This window comes from Netta rufina, assembly GCF_964035555.1.
Source record: "Netta rufina genome assembly, chromosome: 12".
Taxonomy (NCBI): domain Eukaryota; kingdom Metazoa; phylum Chordata; class Aves; order Anseriformes; family Anatidae; genus Netta; species Netta rufina.
The window spans coordinates 14,114,157-14,134,108 of record NC_140135.1 but is presented as its reverse complement, the minus strand read 5'-3'; the positions used below and the strand labels follow the sequence as shown (position 1 = coordinate 14,134,108).

Genomic DNA, 19,952 nt, shown 5'->3' with positions numbered 1-19,952 from the left:
GTTAAAGGAACCACGCTAAGCCTTTTTGTGGTGTAAATTAACTCAGATTTGGTTTTAAAATACCTCTTTAACTTGCTGTTATATAACCACTTCTTTCATTAATGCAGTGTCTTGCTGCCACGTGATTTTATGGGCTCTGTTATTTTTTCAGTGTGGGAAATACCTGTCACCATGCTCCTTTTGAGCAGGTTAGCTCAAACTCTCTAGATGTCTGCAGCACTGTCTCTGTGCAAGGGTTTTATCAATAAATTGATGCTGTGTTGTCCCATTTTGCAGAAGGGGTAACTGAGGCAGTGGTAGGGATGGTGTTGAGGCTCCCAGTGTGGTTACAGCATCCTTTTGCCCCTTTGCCACGCGCTGTTTTGCAGCAGCTGCTGGTCTTGTGTTGGTCCTTGTAAGCTCCTTTCCACATGTGAAATGCGTGTTCCAGATGAAGAGTTTTGTGTGTTTTTTCCTTTTTTTTTTTTCTTTTTTTCCTCTCCCCCCACTAGATTGTGTTACAGGAAGGAATGGGGGCTAGAGGGAGGAGGGTTTCTGCTGTGAGCCCTGACAGCTGGTTTTCCCTTGGCACTGTGCATGACTCTTCTTCAGGAGGTACACGATTGAACTGACATTAATATTAATCCTGTTCTTCTAAAGTACACTTAGAAAAGTGACTTTTGACACTTTATAGTAATTAGAGAGAATGTGGTAAAAGACTCTTAAGGTAGGAAGGAGAAGGAAACCTGGAAGGATGCATAATCCTCCCAGAGCAAAGATGTAAATTGCTGAACTTGCTCAACTGCCTTCTATTAAGGAAGAAAATCTGTAGCAATGGGGAGGACAGAGCAAGAGCTGAGGTGTGCATGGAACATTCAGCCCCATCTGGGCTGTCTGTCGCTTGGTTTGGGGGTGGTTTCCTAACCCCATTTTTGGTCAGTGCTGAGCCTAATGGGGAGCTGCTCTGATATGCCTGGAGTGTGCTACAATTTAGATGGCAACGACTGTGAAATGAAAAGTTCTTGCTGCTATCTGGCCCTAGATAGTTGTGTCTTGGTGTTTTAATGGTGTTGTTGCTTACTGTCTGGCTTTATAATAGCATCATCAAATTAAATGTGTTTTTGCACAATGAGGGCAATTTGCTCTGATAAGTGCTTGCTGCCCTGTTTGTGTTTGTAGGACCACCGTTTACTACTGAAAGTTGATTGCGAATGTGACTTTTTGTTGCTGCTCTGACAGCTCACCTGCTTCATCTTCTCTTGGTGTCTGAACCAAAAGGATGATTTTTTTTTTTTTTTTTCCTAGAAGTTATTTATGACCTATTAGGCAGCAACTCTTCCTGAAATGTAAGCTAATCTTTCTTCCTACCTCCAGGAGTGACAGCTTTGGGAAGGATTTTGGGAATGTCAAAAAACAAGGGTTAACACTGCTGACCAGTGCCTTGAGGCACAGCTTGAGATGCAAGAGCAAGCGAAGGTCCTCTTGCCCTTGTTCAGTGCTGGTGGCTGGTCAGAGGAACTGCCCGTATGGCCGTGCAGTTGCACATCTGCCTGTTTCAGGGCTCAGCATGTGCCTTGGGGTCGGTCCCTCTGCAGTGGGACTGGAAAAAGTGAAGCGGTGAGCCCTGGGCTTTGCCTTTTGCAGTGGAGGAAGGATTGGATAGGGAAACTGGTGAGAGGACTCAGCTGCATACACCTTAAAAGTCTGTACTAAAAAAAGCAAAGCAAATCATTATTCTTGTGGCTCCCTATTGTTACTAGTAGCGCTGTACATGCAAAAGGATGGAGATCACAGGGAAATAATACAGTTACTTGTCTTCAGCTAGCTGTTTAAAGTCTCTGCAAATTGCAAGCATAGTCTGTATGTTGGGCTACACGTATTGCTCTATTCATTGTAATCAGCTTCAAACCCTGGCCCCTTTTTCCATCTACCACACCATCTCTTCTGGCTGCCTGCAGCTCCTTGCCAACGCACTACCGGGCACATGGGAGGCAGCAGGGCAATGCTCTGTATTGCTCGGCTCAGCACCAGCACACCTGGGGATGGAGAACATGGGAGCTAAAGCAAGCATTGTGTTGGCATGTGTGTGTAGCGAGCTCTCGGGAGCTATTGCCCAGCAGTCCTGGCTCTGTCTTATCAGTCCTCTCCTTTGGCTGAGCTGCTTGCTCAGGACAAATTCCAGAAATGTCATCAGTTTGCCCAAACAGTAATTGCAGTGATACCAATGCATGGAGTAGGTTTCCTCTATGCTTGCAACAGTTCTACCTCCTCATGCAAGTTTTTTACACTTGTTTGTGTCTCTAGGATCAGATCTGCAAGTATGTATCCCAAAGGGCTCCTCGTGCTGCTCCAGGAAGATGGAAGAGAAGTACCAGGCAGCAGCCCGTCTGAACATGGAGCAGCTCCTGCAGTCTGCCAGCATGGAGCTGAAATTCCTTGTCATCCAGAATGCTGCCGTCTTCCAAGGTGAGTGCTCGGGGGTGGTCCAGACGTGCAGAAGGAGAAGGCAGTTCTGCTCCTCTTCCTGAGCACATGGCAATCAGAAGCCCATGTGGCTGAAAGTCTTCCCTTCATATTTATTTTTTGTATATATATTATGTATACTTATACGTTAAAAATTAAATCTCTTCCTCATCTTCAGGAATGATTTGCCTTTCTCATCTTATAAGGAAAGACAGATTTATATTTTGGTTCTGTGCTGCCTGAAGTTTGTTCCACTGCCCTTCTTGCCTGTGCCTGCTTGGATCCCCAGGCATGTGGCTGAGCACTAGCCCAGAGCCAAAGCTACTGCCTGTGAAAGCCCTTGCTCTTGGTTGCAGTCCATTGACTTGTTGGGAGCATGTCCTATGCTCCTCTTCCACCTTCCCCAAGGTTTGTGCATACTGCCTGTTTCCTCTGTCCTGTATCCTGAGCCACATCCTCCAGGCAGAGGTAAAACCACTCACAGTGTGGTTTTGGAGTGCTTTCACCACGAGAGAGATGTTTGGGTTCTCTCTCTGCTAGGGGCTGCTCTAGGGGGGCAGTGGCAGTACTGTTGGAGGACTGTCCCGTGTAGGTATACCCACCCCCTTCCCCTCTGAAAAGACAAAGCTGTGGTGTGGGCATTGCTGCGCATGAAAGAGCTTGCCTTTATCAATAAATAATACACCTGTTTTGGTGTATGGCAGCTCTACAGAGCTTGTCCTAAATATTCCTGTAGTCGAAACAGCAAGTGTAAAACTGAAGACCAAGCCACTTTGTGTGCAAACTTAACAATAAATGGAAACACACTTCTAGAAGAATTAAACAATCTGCACAAGTATCATCTTGCAGGATTCTGGCAGTTGCAGATTCTACCATGTTGCAGTAATGTCATCTGGTTCTAACCCCACTGTAATGCCTGGTAAGCATCTAAACTTTGTGTATTTCTTAATTGGTCTCTGCCACAAAAAAAAAAAAAGGTTATTCCATGTGAAGGGGAAGAGATTGCCATGTTCACAAGTGTGGTTTGTTTTGTTTGACATGGGCTGTTTGAACACTTGGTAACCTCATGCCATGTTGTATAGTAGCACCTCTCTTCTCCTAACAATAAGGTGATGTATTGTCTTTTTAGCAAAACTGACCTTTAACAACTATTTGCTATTCTGGATACATGCCAGTTTGTATTACTTAAATCTGTAATCACTTCTGTGGCCTTTACGCAAGCAAGAGTTATTCCACCCATGGTTAATGTGCAGTAAAATGATTGCTTGTTTGTTGAGTGCTCTCCTATTGGGATTCCGTCACTCTATATTAATAGCATTTTTACTTATATTTAAAAAAAGACACAAGCAATCAAGTGTGTTTTTTTCCTTCATGCTGATGTTTTTGTAGGATAATCTGACTTATTTTTATTCATACCTCACCAACAGCAAGACCCAAAGCCTGCTAAGTCTGTGGCATCATGGCAAAGCTCTGTTCTGGTCCATGCCTGACTGGTGCAGTCTGTTTTGCTGTGTTTCTTTCAACATAAGATGAAATAAATTGCTGAGGAAGTTAACAGCATTTTTTTTTCAGTTCTTCTTAATGTAATGGCTATTAAATTTCAATTCTGCTAAACAGGATGGGGTAAAACTAATGAGAGGTTGGTTTCTTAGACACTGGAAATGTAGACTAGTCTTGGAAATAGGGGGTAAGTTGTCTGGAATAGAAAGCCTTTACCTCCTCCCCTACCACTTGACATACATTGCAACTTTTGAGGCTTTTTTTGTGTATAAGAATGATACTCTGTTTTATTGTTTGTGCTGTTCCTCTGAACTTGCTGCTTCTTTTCAAAAGAGCTGAATCCCTTGCTTTGGTTTTTATTATTATTTACTGTGATTCCTGGCCATGAAAGTCCTGTCCCTGTGCAGGGGCTTTGGAGCTGATGTTAATCTGAAAAGCCTTGTTTTGCTGAATTACCATTCTTTTTGCTGGGGTTGGGGAAAAGCATTTAGTTGAAGAATTTCTGACCACTTCTTCTAATAAGAAGATCAGGACTAATAAAAATACATTGTGTAATTCCATTGTAGAAGAAGAATTTTTAACTGTAACCCTTGTGCTCACTTCAATTACATCGTATCAAATGTTTTGGGTTTGGAAAGGGACTATTCATTAGGCTCTTACAATTGGGTACTTTCGTCTTCTAAATGTAGAGGCTTGAAGTCTGTAGAATGCTTTCTTTTTTTTTTATAGGTGAATCTTTTGCTGCTTGTTTGTACTTTGACAGCTGTGCCAGAAGCTGTTTCAGCTTTAGAAATATTCTGGACCCAACGTATGGCAGTCAGATTTCATGTTTCATGGCACTGCTCATGGCATGGGATGGGTCTTAGGACATTGCTAAGGGACCTGGCAATGCGGTAGGATGTGACAGACTTCTGCCCATGTGCTCTTTGCTTTCTCCCCCCTTTACCAAGGTGGGTGTCAAGAACACCTGGTTGCAGGCTAGAAAACTTCCAAGCTCTTGGCGTGTCTTGTGGAGCGTTGGACCCCAGTGTCTGTGGGGGATCATCCTGCGCTGAGGATGGGTAATTGCACCGCCATGTAGAGCGGAGTAATATGTTGGTATGGAAACCTATCCCAGCCACTCATATTAAAAACACAAACATAAAACCCTTCAGAGTTCATTTTAATATTTTTAGCCTGGTATCTAAAGGGACTGCTAGTCTGACAAACAAAATCTCACCCAGATGTTATTATTTTGCACTAAATTTAATTTCTTCCTGCTGGAGCTAGAGCTGCATCTCTGTTGATAAAGATCAAGGGAAATTGTCTGGCATTTACTGAAAATCTCATCCAGGCCTATCTGTTACAATGTTCACTTAGCAAAGTTTATTAGATTATTAGTTTTAGACCCTTGGGCTTCCTCTTTATTGCAGTTAAGAAGGAAAAAATCCCAACAAAAAACCTTTCCTTCACTAAATTTAAATGGTACAATTAGTGCCTGGTCTTATCTTACAGGCATTTTTTAAAATTATGAAGATGATTTACGTAGTGATTTAATCCTTTGGAAACTTGCTGAGTTTGACAGTGTTAAAATTGATTGTAGCTGCCTTGACTGCAGTTAAATCTTACTCCAGGATTTCTCTGTGGGCAGGTTTTTTTTCTTGCTTTCATGCAGTGTAACCATGCTGCTCTTTGCATGTGTGCATGCTTCCCGGCTCAGGGTCTCAGATGATGGCAGCTGCAGCTGAGCTGTATCAGCTCAGAACTTGCTCTTGTCACTGCCTGAAAATGACATTTAGTGTTGCTCTGGGGTTCTCATCCTGACTAATTAGGGAGTCAATGCTACAAACTTGCTGTGGCAAACAGCAAGAGCCAAGCCACAATATTCTTTTCTCCCACATCCTCTGACTTTAGATCTTGGCTTTTCGGTGAGGAGGGATTTATGACTCTGCCACCATTTTATGATTAAAATGGTAAAAAAAAAAAAAAGCCCTAAATGCGACTGACTTCCTAAGTTTGGGAATTTTCTTTTGAGTGGTCACTTGAATTCTCATCCTGCATATTGATACTATTGCACTATAGTTAACAGAAAGTTAAAGCTATATCAGCTGCTCAAATGAAGCTTTCATAACATACTCCTCCTAGCTCTGTGTCCAAGGGAAAAAGTACTCTTTAAAATGGTAAAGAATGCAGCACTATTAAGCACCGAAGGACTCCCTAGGGAAGAGGAGCATCTGCACCCATTGCTTTGTGTAGGACTTGCTGGTAATCTTCCCCATCCAGTAAGCGTGACACACAGCAGTTAGCGCTCCTATTTCTAGGGACTGCTTCTGTGGGAGTAATGCGGTGTGCTCATGGGGAACGTTGCTTTCATTATTTTAAATGATTGCTTAAATAAGCTAGCAGCGGGATCTCATGTTGTCCTTCTGCAGCCTCTTCTGTTGGTACTAGTCAAATACTGGAGGGGCCTGTCTGCATGGTGCAGACTCTGGGTTGTCAGAGCGTGTTGGTGCCTGCTCTGCCATCTCCTTACAGTGATCGTGAGGTTGCTGGAGCCAGCAGGGTAGCAGTGGTGTAAATCCTGGCATACCCCAAATGCCTGTTTCTGACTCTGAATCTAGCCTCCCTGCTGCTTATGTGGGTGCAGGGCTTGCTTCCACCTCCTTCTGAAATAGCTCCTGTGGGGCAGCACGTGGCAGCTCCCAGCTCTGTGCCGTGGGGCTGCTGAGCTGCTGGGGCAGTGTGTGGGCTGCAGGGGAACCTGGGGTCGTGGGGGTGTAATTACCTGGCCTGGAAATTGGCCAGTATACTGCGGTTGAATCCCCCTTGACGAAAGCTTGCAGTCTTAAGACTTGCTCTGTTCCCTATCAAGATGATGGTATGTGACCCTCTGAAAATGGGAACTAGAACCCAAACAGAGCTCTGTTGGATATACAAGGAGAGCTTGCAGGGGCTACGGAGACTTGAGGGGCTTTTGGGATGCCTGTTTCATAGTAGTTTCTAGGAAGGCTGCTCAAATCACTACGGGTAAACCTTCCTGTATTTGTATGGTATTCTCTTATTCATAGGAGAATCCTTTTTTTTTCTTCTTTTTTCTCCTTCCTCTGGAGCTGAGCCCTTAGTGGTTCTGGCAGAGGAGCTGGTGTGAGGAGGACTTCGATTCATCTCCCCTCTCGTGCTGCAGGAGGATAAAGGCAGAGCTGTAATTCTTAGTGCTACCAGGCAGCTCTGAAGGCTGTAAATCCTCCATTAGGCATAAATGCAGCCATTTTGGTTATTTATAGTTATTTACACTATCCATTCATATCTGTCAGGAATGAAGGCAATTCTGACATTGCAAGCTTCTATCAGGTTATCTTTAATCAGTTTAGAGGCACCTAAACCACAAATATATCAAATAGCCAATCCTAATGTCGGAGTTCTCTAAAGTATGACTGAATTATTTATTTTGTTATGATGAAAATGTCTGGGCTTTATTGGGTTTTCTTTGAAGAACTTGATTCTGCTTGAAGTCTGGAAGATAAAAGATCAGCGATTGTCTCTCCAAGTTTCTTATTCCGAATCCTTCAAGGCTTTTCATTTTTCACAAGCTGCTGTTACTACTTTAGAGTCAAGGTGAGGGAGCTGAGATTTCTTTTCTTCTTTTAAAGAGGTTTAAGTATATAACAACTTTTATCTTTACTAATTATGCCTTGTACTTGTAAATCCAGGATGCGTGCAGCATCAATTAGGTGAGAAGAGACCAGCTATGTGGTGGGAGCTATTGCACGTTAATCGCCTAGAAAGATCCACTGGTACCACTGCTGCTGACCAGAGCTTTTGTCTTATTTGGAATAGTTTAATAAAAGTAAAAAAGATTCTTAGTCAAATGTGATGTTAGGGGGTGGTCAGCTCAGTAGCTGCAGGTGTGTTGTGAAAAGTGCATGTGAAAATGCTAACTTTTGCTTGTGGGTCTGTAAAATAGTAAGCTGACATTTTAGAATGGACTTGAATCAATGCATCTTTGTGAGGGAATATTAAAACTATAATTGGACTTTGAGTCAATAAGCATTACAAACAGATCTCTGTACCACGTAATTCCTGTTCCTATTCAGTCCTCTGCAAACTGAGGTCTTGATGTATCCTGCTTTACATCTCTACTGTAACATTTCTGTGCTTTGAAAAATCTCTTGATTTGTTGTGCAGTGTTTAAAAAAAATAAAAAATTCAACATTCATTTAAAATAGGAATAGTCTCACTGGGTCAGTTCAGGACAATATTGTGCCATTGGCAGCAGCTCCTGCCAGATGCGTTGGAAGCCCAAAGTTTGTAGTAGAAAACTATGGTGATATGTTTCCCTGGCTGATAACAGTGTTCTGAGCTGGTGATTACAGGTAGGTGGAAAGAGGAAAGAGCTGTCTGCATAATGAGATCTCCAGTTGTCAGTATTGGTCTATGGAGGTAATGTTTCCTTTCAAATAACCAGAACTTATTGTTCATAAATCACAGTTAATCTGTTTATTACACTACCATACGAAGCTAGAAGTCTGAAGTGTGCTATAATGCTTAGCTTTAGGAGCAAAGCAGTAATAGTAACAGCAGTTTCAAATGATTTGAAATTAGGGGATCAGCAAAATGCAGAAGTTTGTGGAGGCTCTGGGCATTAAAAATGACTGCTGAGGATTGATGAGTTTCTTTAACAAATTGTAAAATCCATCATCCAGGAGTTAGGGCATGAAACTGCCCTCCTGAGCCGCATAAACCACGGGTTTGGAAGTATTGCATGACAGCACACAGTACCGGGAAGGGAGATTTTGAGAGATGCTTGTTTTTGCTTTTTTTTTTTTTTTTTTTTTTTTCCTCCTCTTGCTATCTGGAGCTAAATGCCACCACAGCATTGGTGCACAGCTTGCCAGCTCTGGGTGTGCTGGGTTGGGGGTTGCTCCCACGAGGAGCTCGTTTGGAGCCTAAGATGTGACTGGAAGGCTGCAGCCTGTGGAGGACCTGGGCAGTTGCATGTGGTATGAGATAGCTTTCCCATGCCCTACCTCTCTTTAATTCCCCTGCAATCAAATACTGCTGACACTCTTCTTCTTTTCAGTGAAATGAGGCTTGGAGGTTAACGGGGGCTTTTCATATAATTGCCTACGTGCTGCTTTAGCAGTTCTTGGCACTTGGTGTCTGGGCTTGGGGGTCCCCAATATAGGGTTTGTGTGGGAATTCCTGGATGCCTGTGGGCCTTTATTCTGCTACTGGAGAACTGTCCTCTGCCAGCTCTGCTGCTGCTTTTCTGCTGTGTAAGGGGATGGTGCTCATCTTCTGATGGAGGGGAGGCATTGCCCATCTTAGGGCTGCTCCTTGGCTGGGCTGATCCTCTTGTCTGTGGTGCTCTGCTTCCGTAGGAGATATGGCCCTCTTGCAAAGCGTACAACTGTAGGGAATTCGTGATGATTTAGGGAAGTAAAAAATACAAACCTGTGCTTTGGGGGTTGATGCTCTGCTCTTATGACAAACTGCAGTGTGTCAGGAAACCTGCGCTTGGGGAGGGGACCTTTACTGAGGCATAAGGAGGCATCTGGCTGGGATCTTTGCGGGAGAGGCCTTGGCTGCCAGGTGCCTGAAGTGTCCCCTGTATTCCTTCTGTATTCTGCATCTGTATTCCTTCCCTCATGTGCTTCTGCATTGTGCAATGCTATAGTGCTACCCTGTCTCGTCTGCTTCTGGACCCCTGCTGCAAAACGTGATCCTCTGTCTGTGCCACCTTGCAGAAGCATGAGTTGTGAGATAACCAGAGAGGGCTCACATGTTCCTTTGAGCCTTCTGCTTCTACAAGGTGGGCTGTCTTCTCTAATTACATTTTGAGCTAGGAGTTCTCCTGACAGTTCAAGTACTAGCATTCTCAAAATGCTTCCTAGTGATATGAAGTAGTCAAATTACATCTTCAAGTGCAGTGTTACCCTTGAACGTGGTATTTGTAGAGCTGCTCGGTGCCATTGTCATCTATTCCCCTTTGTAATTCCAGTACAGAAACAGGCACGCTGGTATCTTCCATGTCTTGGCCTGAAGGCATAAATAGAGGCGTTCTTGCTGCACAAAGCATTTAAAATGCAAACAAGCTGGCTTGGAAACTCTGGGGAGAGAAGTGGGGAAGAAGCCTGCACCCAGCAATAAAGGCAGGGGACTGTCTCTGTAAAGAGAACGTTTTGCTAGATTGTCATCTACTTTACTTTTAACGGAGCAATAAGATATAACGATAAAACGGCCAATGGCGCATTTCATCTGAGGGAAATGAACTCTTGCTGAGCCAATTAAACTGTCAATACACTGCGGTTTCACGTTCCCTCTAGCGAAGTGGGTCACCTCAGGTGTGTTACTCACTTTGACTTTACCACTGATGTGAAATCAATTTCAGCGATTTATAATCTTTCATTTTACTATGAAAGTATATTAATCTGTTTTTTTCTTTTTTCTTTTTTTTTTAAAGACAGTAGACTGTTCAAATAGGGCAGATGAGAGCTTTCTACATGAGTGTATGTAGTCAGCAGTGCCCCCTGGATTATCTGCACTGTAGAAGTCTGTAATTTTTGGGTGCACTGGAGGTAGAGACAATCCAGTTTTCAAGCTCTGGACTTTATCTTCAGAAGTTCTGAAATCACAGGAGTGTTTTAGTCTAATGTTGCCCTACTAGACTCTAATAGCTTGAAATTGGCTTTATTTCTTCAGTACAGAAGAGGCACACCTTTCTGTACTCATCCCAGTATCAAAAGCAGCAAAAACAAGTGAGTGTGACAGACTCATAGTAAATTCTGCTCATTAGAAAATGAAGCAGACACATCTAGCATGAACAGCAGAAGTATCCCTGGATTTGCATCCAGTTCAGACCAGTGTGTCTGGGGCAGATATTACCTAGAAACCCCCTTCCTTCCTGTTATACTTGGAGTGGAGGTGTCTGTCCTGTGTGGTGCAGCACCATTGTCCTGGGTGACCTTGCTGCTCACTGCATGGATGTTGTTTCTTCCTGAGGTAGGTTTTATTTTGGCAGCTTCCTGGATCTTCTGTTGTTTTATGGAGTGTTGGTGGATTCTTGGTGTGCCTCAGAGAGGTGTTGTCCCAGTGGTGGTCCTCTCCCGGCTCCACCAAGCAGGGTGAGCTGAGAGCTCATCTTTTCTCTGGAGTGGAAGCTTTACAGATTCATACAGCAAAGGTTGTCTACTTACGTGGCATTTGAGAGATACAAGCATGAGCAGTATGATTGACTGGCAAGTGTGGCTGTCTGAGCTGTGTTTAAAACATCTTGTTTTCGTCTTAAAATGAAATTTCAGCTTCAGATCTGTGGGTGTCGGAGGATGACCATATTGTTCTGTGCACTGAGTTGCATGGTGGAAATCTCTGAGTGCAGCAGGAGGGGGCCTGTGTCTCATCTCCCTCTAAAAATACTGCATCTTGGAGTTGCTGGAAGAGTAAGAATCTCCAGCCCCATTTTTTCATTATCCATATATTTTATTTTATTTATTTATTTTTTTAACTATGTAGAAGATTTGGGGAGATTCCCACACAAATCAGCTGTCACCTCAAGGAAGCCTGGTTGTATCAACAGAGCTGGGAATGTTCTGGCTGGGAGAAAGCTGGGGTGTATGCATAGAAAAAGACTTGCCTAACAGGGCTGAAATACTTAATTTCTAGGTTTCTAAAGTAATAGTTACTGTCTGAGTCTGTTGTGTTCTTTGTGGTAGGGTGTTTTTTTCTTAAAGCCAATAAGAAGATGAAACCCTTTTAGCTTTCTGATAAGCTTAGGCCTAACATTTTTTTTTTTCCCTTACGAAGGGAAAATACTTTTGCTCACCATCTTGATGCAAAAGTCTTAATGACACTGCAGCTGATAGCAGCTTCTGTGCTACCTATGTGCTGATGTCATTGTATGGACTGAAGGCTAGAGTAACAATCAATTCCAGTTGCTCCACTATGAATTAGGGAGCTGGTTGCAGCATGCCCTAAGTGTTTTCAGCTGTTTTGCACTGTAGATAGATCGGTTCAAAACTAAAACAGGGATCAGTGAACAGTATGGTGAAATTACTTTTTCCTTCCCTTCCCTTTTTTGTCCTTACTCTTCCCTGCACAGCTATAGTGCCTGGAGTTGATGTTGGCAGGATGGCAGTGTCTTGGCATGCTCAAATCTTACGCTAAAAAGGCACAAGAAAATACTTGAGGGTATAGTTATGCAGTGATCTAAATAACTTTTTGTTCTGGATCTAGTAATGGTTAGACTGAATCTGTAGCTGCTGCAGTTCGCACACCAGCTTGCATTCTGTGCATGTTTTTGGTGTGATGCTGGTTTGGGCATATTTTCCCCATGTAACAATGGTGGGTGAGCATTGTGCTGTGAGCTGGACAGCTGGGCTTGTGTGTGGCAGTTGGTGCTGCACAGAGCATGAGTGACAACTACCATGTGAAAGCAAATGCATTCCCATGAAGATGCACCTGTGAATCAATGCATCTTTTCTGACAGGTGAAATGTAAGAAGCACTGCACGTTTAATATTAAAAACAACAACAACAAACGGGGAAAAAAAGATCCAAATTTGTGCTTGGGGGAAAAAAATCACAAGTCTGGTTAGAAAGTGAAGATTAAAAAAACAAACCTCATCTCGGAGGGAAAACAAACAGCAGTGTAGATCAATTGTAAATGAATTCTGTTGCTGATTAGCTCTTCCCAAATTTGTTATCTTTAAGTCAGAAAATCTATGATTGAATGTCATAAAAAAGCAATTTTAAAAGCAGTAGAGAACAGTAAGGCTCCATCTAGGATTACAATTCATGGCTTTGGAATTCACTTTTTTTGAAGGAATTGGTGACTAATAGATTGTAGTAATATAGCATATTTGTATTGGTCAAATTCCTATTATGATTGCAATGAAAAATGTTCTTTTTTTTTAGGGAAAGGAAATCAAATAGACCCAGTAATCCATGTGAGGAGATTAGTTTTCACATTCTTTCCTTTCCTTTTAGTTTAAGCCAATCAGGTCAACACATTCTCGTGAATCTATCTCATAAAAAAGTAAAATCAAATTGCTACTGAATTTCTGAGGAATTATAGAAATGGCACGCATCCTTTTACTGCCTTTTAATTATAAGATTATTTCAGTCTGCCTCAGTCTCCTGTGATGGTGGTCTATCAACTGTTCTTAAATATTGCCTCATAAATTCCAAATACTGCTACAAATAGAAGAAAACACTATGCCAGCACAGATCATGGCAGGGTAAGAATTACCATTTCTACCATCAGATTCTTCACTGGCTAATTTAGGTGCTCAGCTTCCCTCTGGATGAGGCTTTTAAGATTATTTATGCCGTTGTTTGTCAAGGGAGTGCTCGGTCTCTGATGTCCGGCTGCACAGCTGGGATTGACCTTCTTATGAAACCTTTGGGAATTATTATGTACTTAGTGAGAAGTAGATGGAGGTCTTTGAAATGGCCTGAGCAGGATTTTTATTTGTGGTCTAATGCATTGCTTCCCTCATCTCCATGGAAGAGGGGCTAGGACATACAGCTTGTGAACACTCCTGCAGTTGAGCATCTTCTTATGTAGAAAATACTTTTTTTAAAGAAAAAAAAAAAAGTATTAAAAAAAAAAAACCCACACAAGTGACCAGGAAAATACTGAGTCTCTTTCATGATACCTTTAATAACTGTTTGTTGTAAGGAGGAGTTGGCTCCCAGTATTAGTGCATCAGTAAGAAATGTTGAAGATGTGTGCTATCTCTTTTTTCCTCTCAGAGGTCAGCAAGAGCCCAGTGCTGGGTAGTGGCCTTCTGCTGAGTGTCCTGTGGAGAGCATGGTGATAAAGCAAAACCACTGCCATGGATGCTGTGTTTAAAATGAATAATACCTGTGGGAGTGAATGATGGCTGTCCCCAGGATTAGACAGTGAGCTGATTTAAGGTGAGTTTAGGAGACAGGGTGGTTATACTTGCGTGGGGTCCTGCAAAATGGTGGTATGGCTGCTTGGTGACTGAGGTGGGCTTGCCTTCTGTAGAAATGAGGGGAACAACAGGATTGAGGACAGCTGGTCTCCAAGCTGGAGAGGTGTTGCTGTGGTACGTGCTGGTGACTGAATGCTGGAGGGCTTTGCAGGCCTTTGGTGATGAACAACCCAGGAACCCTGCTTTGTTGTAGGTTCGCATCTGCCCAGCTGTGCTGCATTCCTATGGCAGCTCCTCGCTGGGACCAGAACGTAAGATAGTGCTGAGATGTATCCCTCATGCATTGACTGGCACCCGGGGGAAAGCACATAATGCAGTGACCAGGAGGTCATAGCTTATTGCAAGTCGGGTGATATGGTGTTGTAATAAATTAAGAAAGTGCCTGCATTTAAATGGATAGTCTTGAGGGAGGGGGCGGGTCTGCTTTGTAGAGTGCTTGTGCTCATGTAGCCTTCATTGTCCTTGGGAATGAGCTGCAAAGGCTAAAGGTATGTTTCCATACAGAGTAGCTTTCCTCATCTGCTTTTCAGATGGGCAAGGAGGCCCAGATGTTTGCGGAGAGGTGGCACTTGTGGGTTGGGATTTGCAGCAGCTTTAAAGCTGGGGGTGGTAAGCAAGCTGCTCTTCTCCCCTCTTGTCTTGTTTGTAGGCTGTTTGTTTAGATAATGGCCTGAAAATGATATTAGTAATGTCATGTTCTGCTAGCAGCAAAGAACAAGCAGTGCATTTGACATTTTGGGGAAAGAGTTCACTTTCCAAGGGATATGGTTCAGAATCTACTTCTTGAACTAATGGACAGTATAAGATTATTTTTACTAGGTTGCATAGATTCTTACCTTGAAGATGCACTGCAAAGTGCATTGCATTGCTAGTATTAAATGAAAGCAAACGCTTCACATCAGATGAGAAGGTAGTCTTTGAATTGGTGAGAGGTTGAAAGCCGTTTATTTCTCTACCTTGTGATGCTTCACTGGCATAAGCATGAAAAATAATTAGACTCACTGGTAAGTAAATATTTGATCCTGAAACGCATCTTGAAGTTACAGAGCTGGCAGAAAGTAACCTCTTCAGATGCACATTGATCCTCCTAGATTCGTCTCACACCAACAGCTAGATCGCAAAATTGCACTCGGAAAACTACATCAGAAGGACTTTATTGAGGTTGAAAAAGTTTATGAAGGTTGTGAGCAAACTAAGCAATCTGTGCAACCTCAATTTATTTCTGTCCTGTGCTTTAGAATACAGCCTTTAATTATAGGATAATGTGTATTTTTCCGCAAGCTTTCTTCCCTTGTGTAAGGGCACTGAACAAACATTGGCCATTAATGAGTCACTTTTTCTCCTTGCTGTTTGATGCCTTGTTCTTAATATTTTCAAATAATGCTGAAGGACAGGATTATTTAAATTTTCAATTGTGTATGAATCTTTTCCTTTAATTTTGTGCTGTTTCATGATGTTCAACACTGAGTAGCAGTATGTCCATAGATGGAAAAACTGAAATTCTGAAAGAGCCTAGTAAAGACACTGCATTCACCACTGTGTAGCGATAGGTATTCAAGATGTCGGACTTGGCTCTGGGTACAGCTTCCTTCTCTCATGCTGGCTTTGTGCAGTCCAAACCTTTCAACTTCTGGAGCTGGCAAGGCATGGATCTATCTGGAGGAGCTGTGCCCAACTTCCAGTACTTAAATTTTTCTTAACTTACCAAACAGGAATAGTAATGCACAAAAATCCAAGCCCTCTTTTAAACAGCAGATTTCAAAGTTGAAAATAATTTCAAGCTTTTTTTTCACACTCCTCTCAAAGCACAAGTGAATTGGATCTAGATACATTTGTTTGAGATAAAGGGGAAAAAACCACAACCTCAACCATAACCCCTAAACTATGACAGAAAAGTTCATGTTTACAGACTCACATAAAATCCTGTCAAAATTCAAGTTTGGTTTCTAAGCTTGGGAAATGCTTCAGCTAATTAAAGAAAAGGTCACCAGGATTTTGTACTGTGGGCAAAAGAAAACAAATCTTCTCTGCCTCGTTCTTGGAAGCAGCTGAACCATTTTGGCTGAAATTAAAATTTGCCTGAGGCAGACAAGTTGTACAAAGTTGCAGTGGTTAGAGCTTGGAAAAATTATAGGTAAGTGGAAACAGGGTCTAAAGATCAGAAGCATTAGGCAACTGTAATATGCAGGGCTACCAGCTCTGCCTATAATCAGTTATAATATTTAATCTAAATGTCTATTGTGGAAAGCTATTGCACTATTCTGTAGTGTGATCATTAATTCAGAGATTTGGAGGAGACTCAAAAGCTGTAGTTAAAGTAAATTTGCTTGCAGAATGTTGGATGGCTTTTTATCCTCTGTATATATAGTGTTAGGAACATGTCAGTTCCTAACAGCCAAATCTGTGTAAGCAATATCTACTATGTTCATGCAAACCTTCTCAGGTGTCCATATAGCTGTTTGCCTTCCTGTAATCAGTCTGGGTAATAGACAAATGTAACCAATCTTGCTCAAAAACAAATCTTTCAAAAGTCTGAATTTATTACTTGTTTGCTGATGCAAACTCATAATGCAAATTTTTGTTCTGTTTCTATAAACTGTTATGCCTTTTTATTCATGTTACACTGACTCTTGCAGCATTGCTAAGCAAATTAAAGCATGTGTGGATATTCTTGCATGGAAGGCATTTCCATACTAATTTTTAAACTCTTTGGGGACTAATCCAGCCAGAGAGCTTAGTTTTATAGTTAAGAGATCACCTATTCAAGGACTTGACTCTAAACACTATGAATTTGCCAAAAATATTAATTTGCCAAACTACTTAATGTGTTTGGAGGAGAGGGAGAGAAATGGAACAAGAAAGAAAGGGAAAAGATGATGTGATTCTATGTGTAACAAGAGCTGAGCCTGTGTCAGTCTCAGGAGCTGCAGGGAGGATGCTGCAATAGCCTGAGTTGAGCCCGATGCCACTGTCTTGTGGATGAAACATTGCCCAAATCTGTAATATTGCGGATCATGATTCACTGGGCAATAGCGGAAAAGCCACTGGCAGCAAGTGCAAAGCTTTAAGTTGTACCAAAACTATGTTTTGAGTTACTCTGGGTTGGGATGGAGAGACTTAATACTGAGGAGCTTATGTGCTGTGTTAATGCTAGGTTTGGGTAGTAAAACCAGCCATTAACTACACAGAATGATGAAGTCAGGTGGTGACCCAAGCTCTTAGATCTTTAGTACTGTAAAACTCTTGTGAAAGTGGGGTTGGTGTCTTCCTGAGGCCAAAGCCTGTTGTTTCTGAGCCTTTCTGCAAGGGCTGTCCTGGGAAAGCAGAGATATATCTCCTCCTCCCTGCACATAAGTGTTTTTTGTAGAGGTCTGAAAGTGCACGTAACTCATTGTGATATATTTGAAGGCTCCAAGAGGAGTGTTTGTGCAAGTATTGGAGCTGAGGTTGCAGTAAAACAGCAGCAGCTAAGCTCAAGGGTAAAAATAGACAGAAAACGAGTCCTACGTGTTATTCTGAAGGTGACCCTTCTGCTTTGTCTTGGGCACCGAAGGGAGGATCCTGAAGGATCCCTCTGTGATACAGGTGGTGCCAATGTGCAACACTGTTCCTCCATCCTCATTTTACAGATACATAAAATTTTAGGTTGCCACCACTGCATGCACCAAGACTGGAGAAGGAATATAAGACTGGGTAGGGGCTGAGGTCAAGTCTTGCTTCCCTGCTGACCTCTGGGCTGTGTGCCCCCTTTTTCCTGAAGAGCCAGCTTCTAAGGCAGAAGGACTTGCTTCTCTGCTATTTCTTAATGTTTTCTTCTATGACCTGCCAGTTGCTAATTCTTCATGTAGCTGTTCGCACCACCTTGCTCACTGTCTTCCCTTGCCTCCTTGGCCATGCTTGCTGCCTCCTTTGCTCTCCATGGAGCGCCCAGTCTTCTTCTCCCAGAGTGAGATGGTTGAAGAGGTCATGCAGTATTAATAGGGAAGCAGATCTCTGATTCTGTTTCTGCTTATGTACTCTGACATTTCTAACGTTTCATGAAGTGTAAAATGTTTTAGAGAAAACAACAACTTGGCTTTTACTGAAAAATTAATTACCTTGGCACTTCGTCTTTTATGGTGGGCTTTTGTCAGAGGACAAAGCCACTGATGCTGGGGGAACAGATGAGGTGGTAAAAGGACAACAGTAACATTAAAGAGAGAAAATCTGCATTAAGGTAAAAAGATCTAATTAAGCGTTGATTATCACAGAACGATGTAAACTCTTCAGAAAGCATTACCTTCTGTGCACTTATTCTATAGAGCAATTTATATACCTAAGTTTATCTGCTTCATAAATTAGTCTTTCCTGTAATTACAGTTAACGGACTATGACTCTCTTTGCTCTTCAGCAGTATTCTGTTTCTCCACTCCTTAATGCTTAAATGCATCTGGTACAGCAAAGCATATACTGCTCCTTGCATGCAAGAGTTGCAGGCAGGGGAAAAACAGATGGGCTTTGTGCACTTCTTAAATGCTTTTGGAGATCTAGTTTATTAAAAAAAAAAAAAAAAAAAAAGTACAAGGGGAGGTGAAATACCAGCGGGCTGTCCTGTTGGTCCTTTCTGACCTTCTCAATGTTGGTGTTCTTTTTGTGCTTGTAAAGGAAGAGCTCATCAAGGAGCTTCTGTTTGAAGTTGAGGAGAAGGTGATGTAGGTTCTTGCTGAAATCTCAGGTGGGTAACCAGCACCTAGTGCTAATGACAGTGACGTAGCATTGGGTTATAAATACACATTCAAGTGTTTGCACCCAGTCAGGGTGCAAACATAAACAGAAGTGGTGCTCTTACATCTGGTTCTCTCTCTCTCTCTCTCTCAATCTCTCTCTGTCTCTGGGGTTTGCAATCTGAGCATAAACTAAATGGCAGCATTTGGGTACAGACCAAGGGGATGCAGAGAAGTGGGCACAATGGTAAGTGAATGAAGAGCTCTTGTTCTGACACTTCAGCAAAGAAGGAGGGAAGGAAAATTTGCCTAGAAATAAGTAGTATTGCCCATGTTTCTGATAGCCTTTCAGACGTAGAACATGGGAGAAGATTAATTAGTCAGCAAGTATATTCAAATTTCTATTTCTTCAAACTTTCTTCAAGAAGAAATGGAACTAGAACATGGGCTGATGACATGAACTGAGAAAGGGAATACTTGGAGCTTGCTTGGCCATTAGTATTCCATTAAAATTTGCCTTGTTTCTAATGATATGAGGAGCACTTAAAAGGATACATGTCATTAAATGGATATCTGACACAGTTCTTTCACTGCTTATGATGCTTTTGATTATTAATATAGATAAAATTTAAATGATCAGAATATAAAAACTCCCTTTTTGTCTTTCTAATGTTTTTGTCTGCCTGTTAAATTATATGGGGAAAGCGAGCGGTCCATTTCTTAGTGCAGTGCTGTTCACCCAAATACTTCAAAATGCTTGATAGCGTAAAATGAAGTGTTCATGGTTTGTTTATTTTCCTCCTAACAATGACATTTTAGGCTGAATCATAGTTGCTCCTTCAAAATGCAGTTGCCTTGTCCTTACTACATAATTGCATTTCTTATACGTTACGGTGCTGTCTTGCAGTGTATTGTGTCAGGTTTTGAATAATGTATTTAAACCCTTGTAGCATAGGGATGACTGTTCTATTGGGCTGAACTCTCTTTTACAGGAAATATTAGTTGTTTTAGGCATATCTGTGTGGTTTTGTGTATTTATTATATTGTGTTTGTTGTTCTTCAGTCTAAAAGCATGCAGAGAATGCTGTGCTGGAATGGTTTCCTGCCCAGGACCTTACAGCATGTGCACTTTTTAGGTCACTGTTGCCCAGCTGTAAGAGTTAAAGGAGAGCAGTTGGGGACTACATCTGTTCTCAGCCATCTGACTTCTTTCTTCAGTGCTTGCTGTTGCACGAGTCAGTCTGTAAGGTTTACTTTCTCTGCTTCTTCCTCAGAGGAGGAAATGACAGTAGACATTCACTGACTGTAGTAGGGGTACAGTAACAGGGCCTGTACTGGTTGCTGACTAACACCATGCATATTAATATAGC

General features: G+C 42.2%; 1 protein-coding gene across 1 annotated transcript in view; it reads left to right on the top strand.

Annotated features, from left to right (window-relative positions):
* Positions 1–19,952, top strand: part of GPC3 (glypican 3) — a gene marked incomplete at its 5' end in the record, with an annotated part of 147,188 nt that overhangs the window by 5,619 nt on the left and 121,617 nt on the right. The window contains one exon of the mRNA XM_084294273.1: positions 2,284–2,445. Within this exon, the coding sequence (XP_084150399.1) occupies positions 2,284–2,445 (162 nt within the window). The remainder of the gene's footprint in view (positions 1–2,283; positions 2,446–19,952) is intronic.